Source organism: Tyto alba, unplaced genomic scaffold (assembly GCF_018691265.1).
Source record: "Tyto alba isolate M040663 unplaced genomic scaffold, T.alba_DEE_v4.0 Super-Scaffold_41, whole genome shotgun sequence".
Classification (NCBI taxonomy): Eukaryota; Metazoa; Chordata; class Aves; order Strigiformes; family Tytonidae; genus Tyto; species Tyto alba.
In genome coordinates this window covers 15,531,825-15,553,889 of record NW_024881317.1, presented here as the reverse complement: position 1 = coordinate 15,553,889, position 22,065 = coordinate 15,531,825, and the positions used below count along the sequence as shown (strand labels likewise).

The window sequence follows — 22,065 nt, the reverse complement described above, 5'->3', positions numbered from 1 at the left end:
CTCAGTAGAGCAAGGCTTTCAAAAAGCAGCTTTACAGTCCTCTGCAACAGACACTAAGAGCCAGCTATCCTTCTAATGCAAGGGATTATGAACACATGCAAAAATATCTCTAGCTCTGTAACACTCAGATAAGGGAGGGACCTGTATACATTAACTAGAAGATATTAATTGAAAAAGTACCACTGTTGCACATAAAGAAGCAAAAGCAATATTGGAGAGTTGGAAGAAAAACAAGCACCACCAGAGACAGAAACTTTTGACACAACATTGTATATGGACTTCTGTATAATCATTAAAGAATAAGGAAGACAACCAGCACTTCATAGAATTCCACTGACTTGGTAATTACCATTCCAGAATTATTCCTCTGAAAAATAAAGCTTTCCTACTTTTTTCTTTTTTCCCACCACAATAGATATATTCTCAAACGATTCATTTTTCTAGCAAAACATCTGGCCTATGCAAAAGAGATTTTGCACACAGAAGTCGATAATGTCTCAACATGTACTTTTTCACAAATTTAAGATCATCACACACAATTCTAATACAAACACCCACTGCTCTTTCAGTGTTAGAACACTATTTAACATTATTAGGTAATGAAAAAACAAGGCTCTTATGTAAGGTTTTCTCAAGCCTGCAGTGATTCTCAGCCTTCAATGTCAGTTTAAAACACTATTGAAATAGGAATATTCTAGCTTTTAAAAAGTTATTACCAGAGACTCTTAAAATAAATTGAACTGCTATGGCATATAAGAGAAGGATCTTCTGTGAATTAATTATTGATCAAAATATTAAAATGCATCAACATATATGCTGCCCCAAGCACAGGAATATACATCCAATTTTAACAGTGAAAATAAGTTACCAATGTGTTTTCCCCACCTCCCCAGAAACACTCAAATGAATGTTCTTCAGCAATTTCATGAATAAATAAGAGTGGGTAAACAAAGACGTTGTAAAGTTTGCTGATAACAAAACATATTTAAAAATAATTCTAACTAAATGTTAGTGCAAAGTTGCAAAGCAAGTTCTTCATCAAACTGACAATAAAACAGCAGACAAAACTTGGTGTAAATAAATATAAAATAAGCATGTTGAAAAATAACTCTATGTTATAACCATGTGGTAACTATTATAAAATGTAAGAAAAAAACCACTATTTTTCTACAGTTTTTGAAACAATATCACTTCAGATGTCGGTGACAGTCAAAAAATATAAGACTTAGTAACAAGTAAGAAAGGCATAGAGAATGAAAGTACCATTATGTCATGCAGAAATTGATGGTATACTACTGCATGCAACTGTAATTACCCTCATTCTTAAGTTATACAGAAGAAGCAGCAAGATTTGGAGAATGGCACCAAGAACTAACCACAAGTTAGAAAAAGTCACTATACAAGCAGAGACAGATTATGACTCTTCAATTTGGTTGAGAAGAGGAAACGTACACAAGTGTCATGTAAAATCAAGATGTTTGTGGGGAAAAAAAAAAACAAAAACAATTATTCAGTACATCAGTAAAACCCAATCATTACTATTCAGAATGCAGGAACATGGTCAGCACACTTGAGACAAAAACATCAATCTTTTTGCCAGAAAACACTTGTAGTTATTGACAAAACTGTAACCAAAGTCAGAAAAACTCACAACTTTCAGAGAATGAGTCCACTAATAGCTTTAAGAACAATGTCCAAAAGGTTGTCTCTGTCCAGGAAATCTCCTAAGCTCTTAAGTGCTGGGCTTTGCCTGGAGAGTACAACAGTGAAGATGGCAAAATATTTGCCCTATATTTTTTCCTTAAACATCGTTGCTGGACACCAGCACACCATTTATACTGATCTGAACACACCTGTGGCAGGACTTAGGAAAGGACAGGAAAGGAATATCTCCTGCAGCCAGTCTTCCACCACCTAATTTAATTAGCCTTTAACAGGTATGTACTTAAATATCATCCAATTCCAATTCTACTTAATTGAAAATTTCTTATTTTTATGTGCCTTTGCAAATTCCAGCCAATACTGGGCCACCAATTTGAATTCTTAAATAATTTGGTCACTGTATTGTGACCTTGAAAGAAGAAGTCCAGTAGTAGGCTGCACGCAGAATTAAAAAAAAAAAAAAAAAATTCATACACAAGGTAAAAGAATAAGTGGTACCTCTTGAGGTTTCAACTTTTCTATGTCTGCAGAGAGGTCTGAACTTTTTCCATGAAGACTGCCATTTTCCTGTAAACAGGAAAGTAGTAAGAACAATTAGGACAAGAAAAACATTCTCTGTCAAAATTATGGAGAATAGCACTGGATTTTGAAGTTCAAGTTGAACATGTAAGACAGTTATAACTTATTTAAACTCTGTATGTGAATCACCACAAGGAATAACCTAGCAACGTAGAAGACTAAGTGTATCGTTTGCCCTGCCTTCTGAGAAACCCTGATCTATAGTCTTACAATACAGACCCATATACTCCTTTTAGCTCTTCCTCAAAGTCATCTCAACTGGTAACATATGAAATAGTAGTCAGAACTTATATTTAGTCAAATTTCTGAACCAGTAGTGTAATGTGTCTCATTAGTCAAAAGAAAACCAAAAAATAGAGACCATACATCTTATCTTACCCAAAATTTATGCATACAAACTTGATTTAGACTGGTAAATGAAGTTCAGTGCTTTTTCAGTGATTTCAATGCAGAAGAGAACTTCCTTTGTTCTACTTTTTTTGCAGAAGAACATGGCCATGGGATGAATTAATTTGTGTCTCTTAACCAATTCCAATTCTGTATACAAACAGTATATATTTCTAGCATTCATCACTTCTTTGTTGAAAACACAGGGATGGAGTTTTCCTATAAAAGGAATTCAGTTTTCTCTAAAAGAAAACTGTTGTTATTTATATGACATCCCATTCTTTACTGCTTCATGCAGAACCTCCATAGAAAGTTGGGGTTTTTTCCCCTCCACTGTCAAATTTTCAGGTATATTGAGTGCCTAGGAAAAGATCTATATTCATCAGCTAAACCCTGTGAATTCCTTTGGATAGCCACTTCACATCTATTCTGCGTAATAGCTACCCAAACCCTGTGGGAGAGGCCTTCCTTATTCCTCAGTGCATGAAGATGATGTACTGCATAAAACCAAGGAGATGCACATGTTGCGTAATCTTTCAAAGCCTAGCACCAGAGGCTGATGCCTCCCAAGACAACCCAACCACACTGGGCTCTCAGAAAAATCTAAACCTGCTACCTGGTCAGTGATCCCATCATGAACTGCTGCTGCACCAATGCTTCAGGTCTGTTGAGCCAACAGCTCACAGCTAAGCTGCCCCATGGAGAAATTTTATGGACAGTCTAATGTCACATTCTGTGCTAACATGAGACTTGCTCTTAAATTAATATCAATAAGCAGGTTTTTCCAAAAAGAAAGTTAGTGTAGGAAGACATTTGTAAAATTATCCAACTTAAAATAATCTTTCAATAGGGTTTAGGACTCGGGATTTTCTTTCCCCACACATGATTTTTGCTGTCTGTAGACAAAAAAAATCCCCTGTTGAAGAAAACTTTACTACCTCAACACTGCAGGCAAAACATACTAAACACTGTTTTGTGAGACAGAGGGAAGAGGTAAACCTGATTATTTCAATTTTAGTTTATAAATCAAGAAAGTTTGTATGCAAGTATTCAGCCTTCTCCTGTTAAAAAATTCATACTGATGCACACAAAGCAATACTATAAAATCATTCCATTTAGCCACAAATACAAGTAGGGAAATAAATCTACATGTCAGTATTTAAAAAGTCTCTAACTTTCAAAAAAATCAGACAGCATTAACTGCCAATTCTCTAAAATTAAGCATACTTTATAATGTATTTAGCTTGAATTAAGAAAGACCTATTAAAACAATATGCTGCAGTTTAAACAGAAATGAACATATTTCACTGTTACAAAAAAAAAAAAAACCTACAAAAAACCCATCACAAGCTATAAATAATTGGTGCTTCAGAATGAATTCTCAGTATCATCTCAAATTACTAGCATGCAAGAGAAAAATCCTCTGCACTTAGCCAGCAGAGAAAGAAATACTTCAAAAACATTCTGGGGATAGATTCCATCAACTCTTAACAATATATTCAGTTTGGCTAGAGTCCAACTGTCTTTAGCTGAAACTGTCCTACCATAAATTATGATTCTGCAAGAATTCTTTGCTGGAAGGATAAATTTATTTTTTTCTGTCTGTCTCTTTTTTTTTTTTTAACAAACTATTTCAAGCCCAAGTTACACTTGGGGAGAAGGACATCTGACACATATAAGAATTTAACATCTCTTTTTCCTGAAGTATTCCATAAGGCTGAAGACAAACACACATTTACATTTGCTTTTCTTAATGATACACCCGCATGGCACCGACTTCTTCCTATGATTCTAACTTCTGATGTACCTCTGTTAGAGCACAAACGTCTACTTTTATCACCAACTTTAGGGTATAATGATATAATTTGTGGAGGGTTTGATTCTTGACCAATGTTTCAATCTCCTAGCTGTAATCTTCAGTTACAGTGAAGAGAAAAAGGAAAAAAAAAAAAAGCCCAAACAACAAACAACACAACAGGCACCTTGACTTTAAATTATTGGAATGTTAGATGGCTGATCCTCTAACATAAACAAATATGTGATTAATATAGTCCCACAGCCAATCAACTACAAACTCAAACTCCAGTTAGGTCAGCTTAACTCATAATTGATTAAAATTGATCGGCAACATCACAAATGAGCATCCAAACACTTGCAATAAGAATGAGTTACTTAAAGCTGCATGATAAGACTCCATTTCAAATGTAGAAAACAAATGTAGAAAAGGCTGGGCTTGATGTAGGTTGTTTTAAAAGAATGTCTAATCTATATATTACATGGAAATACTTGCACAGCCCATAAAGTTCTTCTATCTTTTAGATATAATTTATTTATCAATGACCAATGGAAAAAATGGGACTTCTCGATAAATCTCTCTAATGTACACTTCCATAGTCAGAGGCTTTAACAATATCCAGTGAGCTGGACAAAACCTTGCAGCCTACCCCTACCCACTTCATCCCACAGAAACAGGAAGCTGCAAAGGTGCAAACCAGCACAGCGCTCTAGCATTCTTAAACTGGAACAAATTAAAACCAGCCCCATCAGTTATGTTGTGTATTTCTAGTAATTAATTCATTAGGTACTTAGCTCATTGGCTTTTGAGGGAGTAAACATTCATAAAAAGAAAACTGAGTAGATGAAAGGGAATGTGATTTACTAAGGGGGAAGCTTGCTCTTGACCACTGAGTTGGGTTTTTAAAAGGCAGTGTTATTTTAGAATATTAGATAATATCAAAAAACATTAGCTCAATAAGCAGGACGGCTGAAGCTACAACAGGAACAGAAGAAAGGTATTTAAAAAGAGAAGCCTCTCAACAACATCATGACACAGCACATACTATAGCTGGCTAATGGTAATGGAGAGGCAAGCGCTCCCTGAACTTTGCCAATAAATCTGCTCCTGAATAAGTAACATAACTTCCATTTTCATTTTCTGACCATAAAGGTAAATAAAATGCATGCTCATCATTCAAGTATACAGTTATGTACAGTTTATTTTCATAAATTCTTAACGTATATATTTTTTAGCCTTAGAAATCTGAATTGCTATTGCAGCATATCAAAGTCATTAAAGTCTCTAAAAGATGCTAATATGTGTATTTAAAGCAGCTTACCCTTCAAAACCATTGCCAAATTATCTGCTGACTTTCACTGTACATTCCCATAAACTTTCACTATGAATTTTTATGTGGGAACCTTACCCTTGAAGATTCATATGAAGGACTTGGCTGACCGCTTGTTCCCCAGGATGTGGCACCTGTTCTCTCATCCATACCTTGCAATAAAAATAAAAATACAGACTTATAAGATAGCAAAAGCATAATGTTTTCAGATGCAACCTGAAAGCCAATTCATCTGCTTCCATACACTTAAAGCAAATTCATCTGCTTCCGTATACTTCAAGCACTATTTCTAAAAACAAAACTTAAGATGAACAGTTTCCTTGTTAATGAAGCTGGTTAATAAAGCAACCTACTCATTTGGACACCTGCAGCTGCTGAAAACAGGAGCAGAAAAAGTCAAGATTTGCCAATCTGCAGTGTCTACCGAATCCATAAGAAATTAGCATGAGTAACAAAACAAGCACAACGATGTTAGCCTGGCTTTTTGCACAGCCTGATTCATTCTGCATCTTAAACATCAAATATTGCAGCACATACTGTGAAATGTATACTTGTTATCTACTCTTTGCTCTCATGTCTTGCTTAAGTATTGTAAAATGTGCAAAATTATTTCCCTTACTTGGTTTTTACATGACACACAAGATATTTTAGCATAAGGGGGAAAAAAGGCAAGACAGGATGGTTATATTTCAATGGCTTAAAAAAACCCACAGAGATTCATGGTGTCTTGCCCTACTAAAACAGGAATCCTTTTTAACTATCTAACGGTTCTTTCAGAATCTGTTCCCTTTATGCAAATACACGTTACAGCTCAAAAGAGAAAGGGGAAGGAAAAAATACGGAGATGTTTAAACTCAGTATCAGAATACATATCCCATGTATTATCTAGCCAACAATTAGAAATATTGTTGCCAACACTTTCATCAATTACCTTCTTTTCAAATTTAATTGCACAAACCGTCTCTAAACCACATTCCAAAAAAACTAATTGCAAAAGTACGTGAAAACATATAGCTAATTCATTCATATAGGATAAGGTTACTGTTCTAGTAATTAGGTTCCTGATTATCTTTATCACAAGATTACTATTTTTTTTTTTAACAGGTAGACCACTTCCATCCTAAATTGCAGGCTTCCATGCACTTCGGTCTACAAAACACAACTCATTAGTTCCTTGTCACCCAATCTTCCTTCATAAAGAGCTTTGATATAGAGCATAAATTCTTTATGATGTATAGAATAAACTATTTATGGAGATTATAATGTAATCATTTATAAATAAGAACTGTTACAATTTATAAATAAGAACTGAGTGAAAATTACTCCATACAGCCATCCCTAAACCCTAACTTTATATTGTAACTATAAAATTTTCATGCATGTGTATCAGACTGGCCACACTACATAATACAATGCAAGGATATACTGTAAATAGCTACCTATGGAGTAGCAGTATTCTAATCATTACCTTAAGAAATGTGTGTTACGAAGCTACAAAATACTGTTTTGACAAAGCCTGCAGAAGTCATGTTAAACTGAAAGTATAGTACAATCACTTAGATAAAAACTATAGACACCTTTTGTGTACTGAGGGAAAGATCCTCAAGGCTGGAGAACATTCTTTGAAAATGCAAACCCACCACTATATTAAGCCAGCAGTTTATGGAAGTTTGCTGCATTTTGCAGCTGACAGCATTGTTATTGTTTCATTGTAACTGATCCAGGAGCTGAGTAAAAAGTCGTGGCTGGCACTGACAAAAAGCAAAAGTAATCTTTTGGCACAACTGACTCTTTTCTGACAGAAACAACAGTGCTAGTAATCCAGTCATTATCATAACAACTCTTCCATTGCTTTAGTTGCAAAAGGAACATATAGTAGGATTGGGATGGGGGGAAGAAAAGAAAAATATCTTACTGCAAGACAAAATCTTTGGGAAAGTCTAAGACACAGTACATTATATCAACCCATTTAGGAAACATGTCGGTAGATAATGGTTATGCATAGAGTGTTTAGATGCATGACCCCTAATCAGTAAAACATGTTACTCATTTAAAAATTTGAGTCAGTGGGACATAAGGACTTATGTTAAGGTTCTGCTAAATCAGCTAAAAATTCTCATATTTTGATTCCACCATTTGAATTATGCAAATAAATTGTTTAAAGAAAACTGCTCTAAACCAAAATGTAGCAGTTTAAGATGAGAAAGACAACTAATTTCTAAATAGTTCCCAGAATTCTTTCTTTTAAAAAAGCCCAGTACTGTTAGATAGAGTAGTCAGAAATATCAACACACTTCCTTTTTTTCTACCAGGTGTCTTTTTCCTCCTTTTCATGCAGCTTTTTTTTTTTTTTTTTTTTTTTCTTAAAAGCCCAAACCAGTCTTGCATCTAGACCTGCCCCTTAATCAGAATTTGCAGACAAGGCACATGCATTCACACATTAGAAGCTCCTTGAGGGGTACAAGGAAGAATTTCATACACTACATACAGAACACAGGCACTCTGACTTACTGCTGCTTGACATCTAGATTTGACTTGGGACAACAGCCCTGCTGCCCTCAGCCCCCATCAACACTGCACACGCCAAATGAGCGGAGAACAGGCTAGCCAGCAATGCTCCACCAGGAAATCAGATACGTGTCTATGATGGTGCCCAAGGAATCTGTTCTGGGTTGTACGCTAATGTTTTTTCCTCTGATGACAGATGAGAAACAACCAAATGCTAAAAGAGACAAAGACCCAGACAAACTCTAGCAGGCTGGGTACAAACAAAAATGTACTTGAATGAGCCATGAGCGTAAGATACACCTTCCAGATGGGAAGAGAGCTTGAAGTGGGGAACATACACAGCAAGAACGAACACAGGAGTCATCTATGGTAATAAATTCAATAAAGTCTCAAAGCAAAAGTGTCATCAGAAAGGTTCAAGTGTTTTCCTGGGAAACACAAAACAGAATGGAGGAACTAAGGAGATCATCACCTTTGTATAACCCCTTCCACAAGGAAACGCGGTGTCCAATTCCTGTATCCACTAATTCATCACGAATGTTAAAGCACACAGGAAAGCTGTGACAGTTAGCAGAGCACTGAAAAACATGCTGCACAAGGAAAGGCTGTAGTATCTCACAATCTGTTTAAGCAATGCAAAAAAGGGGGGAATTCAACAACTGCATGTTATAAAAGCCTAATAAAAAAGATACATGCAGTCAGGCAGACAGAAGTATAATGAGGTTCTACCCCCACTTCCTTTTTTAGTAGGCATTGAGGATGCAAACTAATTGAAATGACTCGTGAATTGATTTCATAGTTCTCAATCAAAATCATCTATTTCTACAGCAGATACACCATAGTTTAACTAGAGAGTAATTCAGTAAGTTTGATCTTTGTTTGAGTGGATTCAGCTGGCAGTCTGACTGCTCTAGCTCACACAGTACCTCCACTGCACTCCCTGCCACCGTCCCAAGGAGGACGGGCAGGATGTTGCCCCTGCCCTCAGCCAGCTGCGCAGACAGAGCACAGCACAAATCCCAGACCCCAGCCAGGCCATGGGGAAGGCTGAGTGTTCCTCACTCAGCTCAAGAAGATTGGGCCAAGCAGTCATAAGGATGTTTTCTGGCTTTATGCACTGAATTCCAAAAAGGCTTTGCTTAATGTCACTTTTAAGATGGCACTGTGATCATTTCAAGCTCTTCTAGAAGGCAAGCTAAAGAAACCTGTTGCCCATTACTCCAACACACGTATTCATTCTGAAGAAACAGGTCCAAACGTTCATCTAACAAAAAAATTATATCTTACAATCCAACTGAAATGAAAGTTGTTTTTCTTGTTGGTATAAGTCAAAGAATTTTTAATATTTAAAAATTATTTCAAGAGACACAGGCTCCAATATTCATGTAAACAATATAATATACTTTATAGGGTTACCATCTGTTATGATGTTGACAAAACAAATGATTTGACCCCCCCCAAAAAAAAATCACATTGTAGATTGTTATACTAGGTACTCAAGGTATGAGTTTCTAACTTCTGTGGCTTCTTTATCCAATTTTGTTTCAAAGTAACGATATTCCTTCAGATAAGATTCAACAACTGAAATCAATTGCAAAAAAAACTAGAGCACAAACCGTAACAAGTGTTGATTGTATTTTGCATCTTAGACATCCAAACAAATCAATGTACCATTAAGACCCTATATTGCAAAGGTATATTGTGAAGTATGATACAAATTATTACCTAAAATTATATATTAGTCTAGATTTTCTAGTAAGGGGATGCAAAGAGAAATACAATTTCTGAAGAAATACTATCTCAATTAAAAATTTTAAATTTCAATAGGCTAAGAATCTTCAATTCCAAATAGAAATTATTTCTCATTTTATAGTAAATATTTTAATAATATAATAAAATAATGTATAATCTAACAAAACACCTGAAATCTGCAAGTCAAATAAACAAGTAAAGAGAAGATATAGATCCACACATTTCTTGGGGGTGCAGGGAGGGAGGAGAGGAAAGGATGACAATGACGACATGAACTACTCAAAACCAAAAGCAGTTTTGACAATAAATGTCATGTGGTGGGCTGAAAATATACAAAGTTAAGGGCATTAATCAAATTGAGAAGATAAATGAAACCCAGGCAACCTATCAACAGTCTAACCACTTAAGTGACAATGGAATAAATTCAGACGCAAAATTATAATTAAGACAAGATACTTTCATCTCAAACTATATGAATAGAGGGGTTTTCTCCCCACCCACCTCCTGCCCCCAAAGGAAAGGTAAGGAGAAGTACTTCAAGTGTGGGGAAAACAAACAAACAAACAAACAAACAAAAAAAAACCACACACCACAAAGAAACTTCAAATCTCATTCCATACTGTTTCTTGAAGAATGTACCAACTGCCTTATGGCATATGGATACAAAGTTCTCCCATCCCTCTAGATCAAAAAAGGAAAGTTCATCCCCAGTAAAAGAATTGATTATTAGAGGTACCAGTGGGCCAAGAGGAGCAGTACCTCTTTTTGTACCTTTTACTCCAGAGAAGATTAATAAAAGTGCTATGGATAGGTCACAAAAACACTATCTTGAGTCAGAGTTGTCTGGTACAAACTCTGAACTCTACAATTCCTTCAGGAAACTTCCTGAGATAATTTTATTAAATTGCATGATGCTGCTCACTCTCCTCCCTGTATTGAACCACGGAGCCACAGATTGAACACGTAATCCATCATGTGGTCTACAAGTGCGATTTCTCCTGGTCTTAACTGTTAGTTTCAATATCCTTCCCCACCTGCCCAGTCAGGTTTATAACCATGAGAGTTGAGGCTGTTAAATACCAACCTCTAATGGCAGACATTTTAAAAGCCCAACAAAGCTCAACAGGGACTGAAGCCACATTGAGGCAGCATTGGTTATCTCAATTATTACCCATAAAACACTAGCTGCAAAGAAAAATATTCAAATGGAAAAGATCAGTTTGTAGGATCTGTTTAAAATATCAACAGTGATTATTAATAGTATTAAATGAATTAATTTGCATTCTTGAAACATTATTTATCCTGGAGAATCCCAGAGCATGATTATCTGACATAGCAAAGAATAAACATCCACTATGCCTGCTATTGTGGAGATTATTTTAAGAATAGGCAATAAGATATGCTATACAAAGTTAATTTCTATCCCCAGAGTAAGCAATCACAATTAAAACTTCAGTAAAACAAAATTATTCAAGTGGGAGGAATGTACAGCAAGTACACAACTTGCCTGGGCAATAACCAAAACTTAGACCAAAATCAGTATTGACAGTTGTTAAAAATTAGTTGTAAGCTAAAACATATCAGGAAAATGAATTTTCCTTTTATGGAAAGCTTTTTAAAACCTATACTTTCATACAGAAAATGATTTGCAAGAACAGTACTTTTGCAGGTTACAATACAACTTTGAGGTGTACGCTTGAAGAACTTTTTCTAATACAGCAAACTATTTGCATTGTATAAAGTCAGAAGTAAATGAAATAAAATCATGCTGGTTCAGGAAAACTAATGAAAAGTTTTAATTTGTTTTAACAATGTTTATTAACATCAGAAGACAGTACAGGTAATACAGTTCCTGCATAACTATCAAATATGGTTTAGATTTGTATCCACTCATTACCTAAATACAATTTGCTATTAAAAAAAAGAGGCAATTACTACTTTTAACATAATTTCACAAACAATCCTATTAATTTCTTGTAATAAGGCCCACGTATTCTCTAACAACAACAACATTAGGTTATTAATTCCTGTAATAGCAGCACTCTTACAGAAATGGCAGAAGTTACTTGCTTCCCCTTCCTCATAATCTTTGCTTCCTTGACTCTAAATCACGTCACCGAATGCACCAAGTGACCTGGCACGACCTGGACACTTTAAATACAATACAACTTGCACAAATTAAAATTGAAACTGGCATTTCCCACCTAAACTGTACTAAACCAGAAAACTGCACATTCCTACATGCATCTTGCCAGAAAGTACATGAGGTACAGTTCAAAGAGAAGAGCATATTTACAATTCTGTAGGTAACATGCTGTGTGCAATACATTTGTTATTTGTCTATGTTTATTAATACAGTTCAAGCATAAGCTAATGACAAAAACTATAACAAATAGGTTTCAAATGAGGTTTGGGTTTTTTTTTTTTTTAAAAGGAAAAAAAATATATTCCTTGTAAATCCACAGAGGTGCTCAGACCAACACACAATCAAGATATTCTTTGCCACTGAAAAAAATATTTCCCTTTACTCATACAAGCTTTAAAATTATTCTTCCATCTAACCTACAGTTGAATAGCTAATCTTCATGGATTATATCCTGTACATAAATAATATTTCCATGTGTGCACACACAGAGTATGTTTTGAAACCTCACTGGTTATAAACGTGAATAAAGTAAACCAGCTTAGAAACCAAGCCTTTAGCAGGGACACAACCCAAAGCTTTTATTCACATGCGAACACACACACAGTTAAACTGCTACTAAATTGCATCATGCTGCTTATTCTCCTCTCTGTATTGAACCATGAGGTATCAGTTTGAACAGCTCTAACAAGCAAGTCTCAAGCCTATGATATTAGCTATCATAATAATCCCTTCTACTGGCAAATTTTCCTGTAGTTACTTCAGTTATGACTCAATAGCTTTATATAACCACATACTCTACAATACATATATACTTATATATACACGAAATCAAGGCCAGTGTCACAAGTCTGCAGGCCAAAAATCTTCAAATATAGTTTGACAGCCAACATCTACTGTTAGCAACTGTATTGCAACAGCACAGAAAACTGCTAATTCTAGCACCAGAACACAATACATTGTGAGTTAACACAGTGCATAACTGAGATGCGAACTCTCATGAGCAAAGAAAACACTGCAGGTGTAACTGCTTACTTAACAACGTATCTAAAAATGTTAAGAAAAGGTGATTTCAGTCATATACTGTATCACAAGGTGTACAGCAAACTTTGACCCTCCTGAAAACAAACTCCAAGATCAACCTGAGATCAGTAACCTTTCATGGTGTTGGTAATTATCATGCATCTTCATACATGTACAAATAAAATTATCCAACTGCAACAAAGTAAAAGTTAGGAGGTCATTAATGTATTAATTAACACTCAAACCTTTCAAGGAAAAAGACAGCCTCTGAAATACCAAGTAGTTTAAGAGCAAAGGAAAAAGAGCAGAAAAAATACCTTTCTGAGAAACATCACATATTTTGCATTTCTGAATTCATGGAGGTGAGCCAGAAGAAAAATAAAGTATGAGACAAAAACCTTGCAACTTAGTGAGCCAGGATTTTGAGCTTTAAGTAAAATAGCAAGTACAGCATACAGTATAGCCAAGGAAATAACAATGCAATTCCACTTTTACACTTCTACAATTGTAAACGAAGTCATTTATAGATATGCATTCAAGATCACAGAAGTCTGAGTCTGATCCTCAGAAGACCCAGACCAAGCCATTTCCTAAAAGCATTTAGAAGAAAACCTATACTTTGCTAAGGTACATAGTAACTCTGTATCAGATTTTTGGCTATACTACACTATTGAAATCTAAGGTCCATCCATTAGCAGCAGCATGGCATCTCTCATTAAAACAATACACTAATATCTCACATTTTTCATAAAACAAAGCATGTAGACTACAAAAAAACCTTGAAAGGTTTTCAGGTTTACCTTTAGACAGGCATGACTTGAAAAATAAGAATTCTTATGATCACTTGTTCTGAAGAGCACATCTGACTCACCGACAGGATTGAACTCCCATTACTGAACAAAACAGAAGTTACACATCAGGGGTTATGTGAACCTAAGTTCTTCACAAGAGAATTCTGGCTCTTTCAATTCAGCTGGGGAAAAGTGGCTATTATATGAACATGTCAGCATTAAACTTCATCTTTTAATTCTAAAAAACAAAGTTTATCTGTTCAGTATTTAAATCGGGAAGAATGCTTAATGGATAAATGCAAGCACTGCACAGATGTACATCTAAGCCAGAGATGTGGTAGGCTAGCTCTAAGTTACATGTAAAAAAACAATAGAATAAATATAGCACTTATGTCTCTCCTCTTTTGCCAAAAATCAAGAAGAAACTCTCAACAATTCTTCATTTTCATCCAAGAGAAGAAATTTTTGCAAGGTCAGAGCTTTACCATTTGTCCAGCACAATGAAGTGCCTTGCTGGTCTGTCCAAGGGAAAAAGAGCACCTATTGCCTCAGTAAAAAAGCTGCCTAGAGCAAAATGTGTTTTCTTCTATTATTTTAGCCATGCAGAAAAAAAAAAAAAGGTTTAAAGTAAAAGTAAACTGTTAAAAACTTAGAAGCAGCATCTCTACCTGCATTTATATAGTCAAGAATTTCAGCTGTTCGAAGTTAGCATTAGCTTGCAGTATCAAGGATTACTTTTTCCAGTATGCATTTTGTACTAACTAGTGCTTCCCTCTCCATAAGCCAGTTGGAATGTAGTAAAGCTCTTGCCAGATGTTCTCCTTTTGCAGGGGTCCAAAACCAACAGCTCTCAGTAATTCCATTACTTCCATAAGTCATAGCCAGAATCCAATCTGAACAAATGATGGAGATCTGGCACAGCCTGTGCTTCCAGCTGGGCCCTCAGACACCTTAAAAAAACCCCAACCAATCCAAACAAGAGAAAAAAAGACAACCAAACAAACAAAAAAAAAAACAACCCACAAACAAAAAAGAACACCAAAACCAAAAACAAACCACCTTTCTTCCCTCAACATTAAGACACTTCTTCCAATCACTTCTTTGACAGAGATTTAAATTGTATTTTTGAGCCTCATTCTCAAAGTAACAAAACATGACATTCTATGTCTGAGGAGAGAAATCTGTCTTTAAATTTCCCAGATATCATTACATCTGCGTAAATATTTGCTGAATAAAGCTCCTTGCTGCCTGCTGAGTCAAGCAGGCAGGCTTTGTGTTGACAGCTCCCTTAGTGTGAGTGGCAGTAAATGATGGTGTGTCCACGATGCTGGAAAGCTGATATGACACAGTTCTGTCTCCTACATCAACAAATGAGGTGGAAGGAAGATTACTTACTGGTGTTAATGGCCCTTGCACTAATAAATAGCAATACTGCAGCAACTGAGATGTCTGAGAGTACCTAGTTTACCTTCAATCCCCAAAAACATTTGTGTCCATTAGTTATTTACACTCCTTCCCTTTATTTAAAAGAAAGGCTGTTCCTCCCACTGAACCAAGATGTGTCATCACAGCTCACTGTAGTAATAAGTTACCTGATGCCTGTATTGACCAGTTTATTCCTTCATAATCTAAAAATATTAGCTGACCTACTAATTTCTGCTGCACATCATTATTATCTCCATTTTAACATTATTCTGCTAGTATGTCCATGTTGTTACAGCTTCTAAATCTGGAAAGATTGCCCTTCAACAACAAAATTACACCTTCAGAGGATCAGTAACACAGAAGTGTAAACTCTAGAGTAGTCAAGGCTCCTTGTTCAGCACTGTGGTATTTAAATGCTGAAGAATAATTACAACAGTTTAACATTGCTAATTTAGCAGGAACATCCAACTATTCTGAAAAGAACTTGAAGTAGTATCACACTAACTAAAATAATAACTGATTTCTTTACTCCAGAAAATAACTACTATATCTGGCAGGATGTCAGTGTGGTGGAATAGAGTCTGGAAATACCTAGAGTTGCTAGTGAAGATTGAGATTTCTCCAACTTTACTTAATCAAAAGAAAGACTTTTTTTTTCCTGTTTGAAGACTTCACCGCTCTTCCTCCTACTACTTCTGCTAGCTTTTCATTTAATACTCCATAGTCTGGTTGGACTGTGTAACATTTCTCCTTGGCTTAAATCCTAAATATCACACTTTTTATGGAAATGTGAGTTTTCAATGCTTTTCTTGTAACAAGTGTTACATGAGCTAAAACACTCCTAATAAAACGCACTTAGAAATCATACACACTTCAGAAGCAGAACTTTGATGGAAAAGCTAGAACTGGAATTTATATTCAAGTCACCCCACTTGAAATTGCCTCCATTCTATAACAACGTTACAGCTGGAACTAACATACCTGTTGCTGTTAACAAAGTGCACTCTTGCCTTTTTTTCCTTCTTTTTTTAAATGAGAACAAGTTGCACTTTGAATAAACAAAAAAATTTGCTGCTGCTTCTCAAAGTATGCTGTTACAGCAGTTCTGTAGGTTATAGCTAGAAAATGCTGAAAGCCAATAAAATGCAGTAGACAGTCTTTCTGTGGTGAAAAGCACCCTTACCTGGTAATTATCCTTACTACAATAGCAATATAGTATTAAACACTTCCAAACATTAACTTCAATAGTCTATAGACAAAAAGCAAGTAGCAATCAATAACTAATTATTTTTTTAAAATTAATCCTCCCAAGATGTTTTAAAAGTCTCTCCTTCTACAGAAGCATCAAACAGTCTCACAACTTCATTACTATAAAACTTACACCTTAAAATTAGAAACAGATTTCTAGGGATATTTAATGAGAACACTGAAGTTAATAATTTTACATTAAAATTAGGATAAATACTGTAAGTTTAATATTACAGGTCAATAAGAATACAAAGTGGAAGGATACAAAAAGCCTTCAGTTCTCTACCACTGAAGAGAGCTGGTCACCACCAGCCCTGTCAGCACAGCATCCAGCAGACTTGGTTTGCCCATGTTCAAGCTACAGCAATACAAATTCTCCTCATGCAAAGTAAGCCTTCAAACAGGCAAGCAATTTCCCAACTCCTCACAAGGGATTTTGATGCAGGAATCATTGTCTGACAACAGTTTGAGTCAAGGTCCATGTTTGCAAACACAAACCTATCTTACCAACAACTAAGAGCTGGCTGCCACCCCAAGGAGGACACCCTGCTTCCCTTCCATTTCCCTGTCCCTACTGCCCATAGTCCTGCTTTTATGCCTTCTTCCCTCATATGAGGTAGGGTCTTGCAGTAAATCAGTTCAGGAAGAAACTAGTTGAAAACAGAACTATAAAAAAAACAAGCAAACCTTCCTGGATTCTGGCCAGATCAGCTCACAGAAGTATTTCACTTCCAGGCCAGAGGAACAGCAGTGTTGGCAGAAAGGAAGGGGAAAGCACGAGGATCAGACAAGGCCAAAGTCAGCGCTGTGGGAAGGGCCAGGGAAACCAGCCCATCACTTCTCAAGCATTCACTAGTTCTGAGATTGGCTATATTTTAAAAACATAATAATTTCTTCAGGGGGAAAAGAAAAAAAAGTAAGACATCACCATGTGGTGATACTTAATATCCTGCAATCTACTTTGGGGCTATCGGAGCATTGATACTATGCCAGTGTGTGAGAAAAATAACTGAATAAAATGCACATTTGAATCACATCAAAGATCAATAAGCTTCAAAAAAATCTTAAAAACATTTAATCTGCTCAGTACTAAGGTAGAAACAGGTTAACAGGAAGTTCAACACTGTCAGAACACTCACACACTTTATCATTCACTTGCTAGAATATTAGCCAAAATTTGGAGGAAAAATATATTACTTCTAAGGAAATGGCAACAAAACACAAGAATTTTCCTTTCCTCTTTTTCTTCTGTAATTAAAAGACAAAAAGTAAGAATCTTTATTTTAAAAATGTTTAAGTTCACTTTGAATTTTAGCCAAAACAAGTCTTGGATTGTGTGTGCCAAATAAGTTGCTTCTATAAATTACTATAACCCATTCTCTCTTTTCTATTTTACAATGTTACACATTGCCAAAACAAGCCAATTTAAGCACATTGCCTCTCTGGGTGGTGACTTTCAAATTAAATCTTGTTGGCTCTTAAATCCTGCATTCAGTTCTCTTTGTGTTACTGCTTTTAGCTCTGGCAACCGCTTTCAGACTTTGCTTCACTCTACTTTTTCATACTTCAATACAATGAAATTTGCCTAAGTGCCCAGCTTTGCTCAGATACTAAAAATAAAATGCTACTTTTTACAAGAATTATCGAATAATTTTTAAGAGAAGACAGACTCTTCACATTCTGTTAAATATGTAAAATAACAGAAATGATAAAATAGTTTCTGTCTTTTTTGAAGAGACAGCCATGACTAGGCATTTGGGAAAGAATGTTTTCTATTCCACTCAAAGAATATTATTACCATTCAAAGTACTATCACTTAAGTGTTTTGCGCATCACACTGTGAAAGGCATCAATGTCTCTTCACACTCCAATTTATATGTGAAGGATTACTAACACAGGTTCAGAAGAAAAACATCAGCTTTCCCTCCCAGATGTAAGAGAGCATTTCGAAGATTCACAGATGTAATAGGGCAATTCAGAATAAACATCACATACAGCTCCACAACACATGTTCATGTGGACTAAAAATGCAGAGTGTGTTCTTTTAGAAAAGGCTGGCCCACCAACTTTTAAGAAAATTAAGATACACCTGCCAACTGAAGTGAATTCATAAACAAACACTCTTCACCTGAATTCAAACAAACGCGATATGCTAATGTAACTGAAGGGCTATTCTAGATGACATCCGTATCCTTTTGTGCCCATTCCACAGACACATGTGGGATTTCCCTGACAGTCAAACCAACACAAGTATTTTACTGAATTTTCACAATTGATATGAAGGCCTAGTGAATTAAACAAATAGATATTAAGGCACCTGGCAAGACGCATATGAAGTAAATGTAAAAATTGAAGTGCAAAGAGCTGCAGTAGTAATTCTGTTCTATTTCACTGCACATATCTTAGGATGTAAAGTTTATATTTAAAAGGTCAGACAAAGGAAGTAAACATGCACATAGCAGGTGTATATATATATGCAATTTGGACTTGATAAAAATTCTGCGTACATCACTGATTACAATACCAACTTCATAGTACAAAATATGGAATGTTGTTAGGATTTTATTCCTTGCTTGGCTTTTCTTTAAAAAAAAAAAAAACAAGAAATAAATCTGAAGTCACTTCCTTTTACAAGTTCACTGTTGATTTTTTTAAACATCAGGGGCCCAACTTGCCTGGAATAAGATATATATTCTTAGCTAATTATCAAGAAACTGTAACACTGTATGTGCTTCAGTCCCTAAGAAACCTTTAGCCTTCTTCATTTTCCTAAAAGATTGAGTGTATCATTATCTTAATGCTGAATCTATTATGGGAGAAAGAAAACTAAACAAAAGATACTATGAAACTACACTGAAAATAAGACGGAATAACAGATAACAACAACAAAAGCACGGAGAAACAATCTATACCTGCTTTGACTAAAAAGGTTCAAAGTGAACTAAAACTTCACACATGTTGGGACCTCTTCAGATCTGTGAGGCCTCTAAGTTATCCAAGGTCTAACTAGGTTTTTAAGAAGCCTTAAAAATCTAATACACCCTATTCACATGCAGAATTTCAAATGTATATAGGTTCTTAACTCTTTCATTATAAAACCAGAGTTTAGAAGTTCACAAAAGATTCTAAAAATACACATGAGGCTAAGCCACTTCATCTTATTTTCCATTAAGAATGAAGCCAAAATTCTATACTCACTGAACTTGATTAAATCCAGAGTAATGACATCTATAATGCTAGTTACAGACAGATAATAGAAGAATCTGATGTGACGACTGTATTGATCTAGTGTTGTACTTAAGATTTTTTCTGTTCAGAGTCAATTACATCTCCTTCACACCCACATCCCTCATTCTAACACTAGGTTTACAAGATTTTGTTAAGTCATAATAATAGTTGTTCTGCTGAACAGAAAATAAAAAAACTATAGAAGGGAACATCTGTATTTCAAACAGGTCTATCAGCCTAGACATTTGGTCTAAGAAAAATACTGACTACAATTACAACAATGTCATTATTGTGTGCTGCCATCTTTTATATCAGAAAATCCACTCAAAGTCATTTTTAAAATAGCTCCAAAATTAGAATTCTGTAACAACAGCAATCTTAAGGCTGTTAAACTTCCAGACCAGCGCCAGTTCATAGCAGGGCTGATTAGCTCAATCATATCACCTTCTTAACAGCAGCCGAGAGCTCTAAACTGCATCTAAATCACATCAGGCAACTCAAAGAACAAGCAAAAAACTTTATCCTCAAAGCATCAAAGATACTAAAATAAAAAAGGATGGATAACTTACAGAAGTTCATGAGTTAACTAAAACCCTATGATACGTTAATGTTTCCACTGACAGCACGTATTTCAACAACAAAAAAAGTATTAAAAACAAGTCTAGAAATCAACTTCATGAACATTCTGAAATTATGGAATACTTTAATGTTCTGTATGGACTTAGTGATTGCAAGTATGGTTACAGCACAAAAAAAAAAAAAAAATTAGGTAGGAAGCAATATGCTGTTGAGGAGAGATAGGGCAAAATAAGAGCTAACTGCTCTAGCTAGGTTTTCACTAGCTTTTTCCATGTCCCCTAATGTCAGCCTCACTAGAAAGGAAAAAAATCTTTCTGCAGAATTTATTTTGTTTACTTCTCAAATGCAACAGAAGTAATTCAAGGCCACCAGCAACCTAAAGAAGAAGAACAAACCACCTGTAGAGGTCAGTATTCTAAAAGAGTATCAATAAAAATGAAGCAAAATATGTTGAATTCTCTATTTAGGAGGAACATTATACTGTGTGTATTGAATAATAATAATCTAAGACATTTATACACATGCACAGAAATAATTTTGTTCTAATATCACATGAAAGCAGATGATAACAAACAAAATGCCTGAATTGGTTCATCACTAGAGAAGTATCTGAATAAACCCATTTCCTACAGCAGAAAAGAGCCACCACTGTGATTAACTGCTTAATGAATTTCATGTCAAGAATTTCTATAGAGAATTTCTTAGGAAAATGAATACATAGATGACAGTCTACTTTGAGATTTACATAACAAGTTTTCCATATTAAATCAAATGGTAAAATTACTTCCCAGACCACAAAGTTTTGCTCAACTCATATCAAGAAATGTGTATGCCTTAGTAAAAGATCCTTCTGGAAGACTGAGAAATACATGCTCAAACACAGATCAAAAATTTAAAATACATACTGTACAATAATTAAAATATCTTATTAGACTACAAAAATTAGATATAAAAGGATACATGTATTATTAATATGTTATAAGGTAAAAAGGATCATGAGAATTCTGATCATCTGCATCTTTTCTCTGAAAGCGTATGAGATGAATACCAGGCAAGATATCAAGTTTAATCAAAAGCTTCTATTGATTTCAGCAGGAAACTAGCACAGAAAACACCTGCTACATAAAATCTCTGATTTGTTTCTTTTGGTTACATGTAACTCTTCTGTGTTGACCCAGGCATTTCAGATGCAGTTGCTCCTTGCATGAAGAAGACAGAAGCAACTCGATTTTAGGTTATGAAACTATAAAGGAAAGGCTCACAGTCAGAGTCTTCTCCATAAAATAAAATAAATTTTTTAAAAAATGTTAGTTGCAAAAAAATAATAAATCTAACAACCCTTCAGCAATAACATTAATGCCTAACTCATATACAAAACATTGGCTTGAAACTCAAATGTTTTCAAAAAATAGTCAACCGTCAGCACTCTGAGGCAGAAGAAAGCTACCATACCTACTTAGCAAGTAAGACACAGAAACCATATTTTTGGTCTGAAACGGGTCAATATGAACAGAGTAGATTTAAACAAAATTGTGTTTCACCTGGAAAGGCTAACTCACTGTTTAAATACCTTAACTTAGTTCTCTTATGTTTGTTTACCATTGCATTTGATCTT

The 22,065-nt window shown here is 35.2% G+C and overlaps 1 protein-coding gene across 7 annotated transcripts in view; it reads right to left on the bottom strand.

Moving 5' to 3' along the window:
- The window catches only part of TCF12 (transcription factor 12), a 174,612-nt gene that overhangs the window by 120,734 nt on the left and 31,813 nt on the right, over nt 1-22,065 (bottom strand). For all 7 annotated transcript variants that reach the window (XM_042803706.1, XM_042803704.1, XM_032990141.2 and 4 more), the window contains exons 4-5: nt 5,832-5,905; nt 2,161-2,229 (exon numbers count right to left, since the gene is read on the bottom strand). In XM_042803706.1, coding sequence (XP_042659640.1) covers nt 2,161-2,229; nt 5,832-5,905 — 143 coding nt within the window. The remainder of the gene's footprint in view (nt 1-2,160; nt 2,230-5,831; nt 5,906-22,065) is intronic.